Below are 2,057 nucleotides of genomic sequence, written 5' to 3' on the forward strand. Positions count from 1 at the left end.
TTCCTCTTAAATACGGGGGATCCAAAGGTTATAATTTATCAGTGCCTTATTTTGGCACTGACTCAGTTGATACAACTGCACTGAGTCAGGTGAGATATTGTGAGCTCCAGAAGATGATCCCAGCCATTAAGCCCTCAGTTTTTTTGTGGCTTTACCCACCCACACTCCTCCACCTGGTGACAGGCCAAGAAACCAGAGGTTTACCTCTTTCCTCAGGCCACAGGACCTCAAAAGAATAAATAATGTCCTGAAAACTTAACTACAATGACTTTAAAGCAAATCACATTAAAAAGACCCTACTCATTTACTCCTAGAACTAGAGATGCTATTTCAGAGAACTGGTTGAAGTGCAGTACTTCTTAAGTAAAATATCCAAATCAGTATACATGGCTTTCCACATGCTTCTGAGGCTAGCAGACCAATTTATCGTCTTCCCCTGTGGACAGTGGCATCCCTGGAGACAGCCTCTCTCTCAGGACCAAAGGCCTCCTTCCAGATCAACATTTCACACTCCTTGAGGGTATTTTTGTCTTCCTGGAGGGCCTCCATCTTCTCAGAGAGCTCTTTTCTTTTCCAGGAAAGCTGTTTCATCTGCCCACAGAACTTCTTCTGCCCATAGGACTCTGTCCTCATCCAGAAGGACTCTGTCTTTCTCCCAGAGGAGCTGATCATGTCTCCAGAAATCCTTATCGTTCTTTCAGGAAGCATTATAGTCCTTCCAGACATCACAATGCACCCTCCAGAAGGCTTCTGCTTCCTCCTGAACTGGTCTTCTTCCTTACAAAAGGCAGCTTTTACCTCTCAGACTTTTTTTTTTTTCCTCAGACTGGCTCTTCCTCTTCCCAGAAGACTTGGATGGCCACCTCTGATTTTTTCCCTGAAAGCCCTTGAGCTTCTCCCAGGAGCTCTTCATTTCCTCCTGAAACTGAATCTCCTCCTGATAGGCTTTCTCAGCCTGCAGCTTCTTGATGAGCTTCTGCTGGCAAGAGGTGCAGTAGGGAGAGCAGGGCATCAGTTGGCAATGGCAGCTCTGGTTCATGTGCTGAGGGGTTGGGCAGAGACCCAGCCTGGCCCCCCACCTCTCACCCTGGGGCCCAACAGACAGGGGAGTGATGGGTGTCGGTGATGACATCACCCATAGCTGGATTGAAAGGATGTTATGCCACAAGTGAAGACATTTACCACAAGTGAAAAAAGAAATCCCTGGCCAGGATTCCTCCAGCGCCAACTGCAGTGGCACCAGAAAGTCAACTTGTGCCATGCAGGGCAAAGGCTGGGATTTGTCCAAGTCATTTCCCACCGTGACTCCAGGTGCTGTTGGTTCGGAGGGGTGAGGGGCTGTGCTGGGACCAGTCTTTGGCACCGCTGCCACCCCAGCCCTGATCAGCGAGTCCCAATCCAAAGGACAGACACCTCTGCCCTTTTCCCTCCGGTGCTCGAGGCACTCGCATCTCTCTGACACTTGGCTATGTCTCCTGCCCCTTGACAGACTCCCCCCAAAAATTTACAGCTTCCAGAATCACATGAAACTTGAAAAATGAAGAGAAAACAAAAATCTAATTTTCTGTTCACTAATTTACCCAATAATTCTACAGCTAGGATTAAAGCTGTTTACTTATTTATACTGTTTCATTAGATTTATTATGACTTATTGCATGGTGCCTCAGCTCCATAGCAGGGAGCAGGTTGCCTTATAAATAAAAAATTCTTGATTATTAATATATTATGAGCCTGCATATCCCTCGCTATAGTCAGGAAAGGCCCCAAGGGCCTTAGTGGATCCGATGTAGCTAATGGCAATATGCATCTGCTCCATGTGAAGAACAGGAAGGTGGGAGCACCCCATGCCTGCGTGATGGCTCCAGGGCATGGTGACAGGATGGACAGACAGCCTAAGCCACAAGACCTCCCATGTGTGATGCTGCCATCACAACTCTGCTGCGCTGGAGGCATAGACCCTCCTTGTCCCAGGCTTCCTCCCTCCTCCAAAAGCTGAGCCGGGTGCTGGCAGGGCAGTTTATATTGGATATTAGGAAAAATTTCTTTACTGAAAGAGT

General features: G+C 47.8%; 1 protein-coding gene across 1 annotated transcript; it reads right to left on the minus strand.

Annotated features, from left to right (window-relative positions):
* Positions 1 to 553: 553 nt before the first annotated feature.
* Positions 554 to 1,012, minus strand: CCDC70 (coiled-coil domain containing 70). The gene is given in 1 exon segment (XM_075423383.1): positions 554 to 1,012. A coding segment is annotated over 1 exon segment (459 nt).
* Positions 1,013 to 2,057: the final 1,045 nt, after the last annotated feature.

The sequence above is a fragment of the Opisthocomus hoazin genome, chromosome 1 (assembly GCF_030867145.1).
Source record: "Opisthocomus hoazin isolate bOpiHoa1 chromosome 1, bOpiHoa1.hap1, whole genome shotgun sequence".
In the NCBI taxonomy this organism is placed as follows: domain Eukaryota; kingdom Metazoa; phylum Chordata; class Aves; order Opisthocomiformes; family Opisthocomidae; genus Opisthocomus; species Opisthocomus hoazin.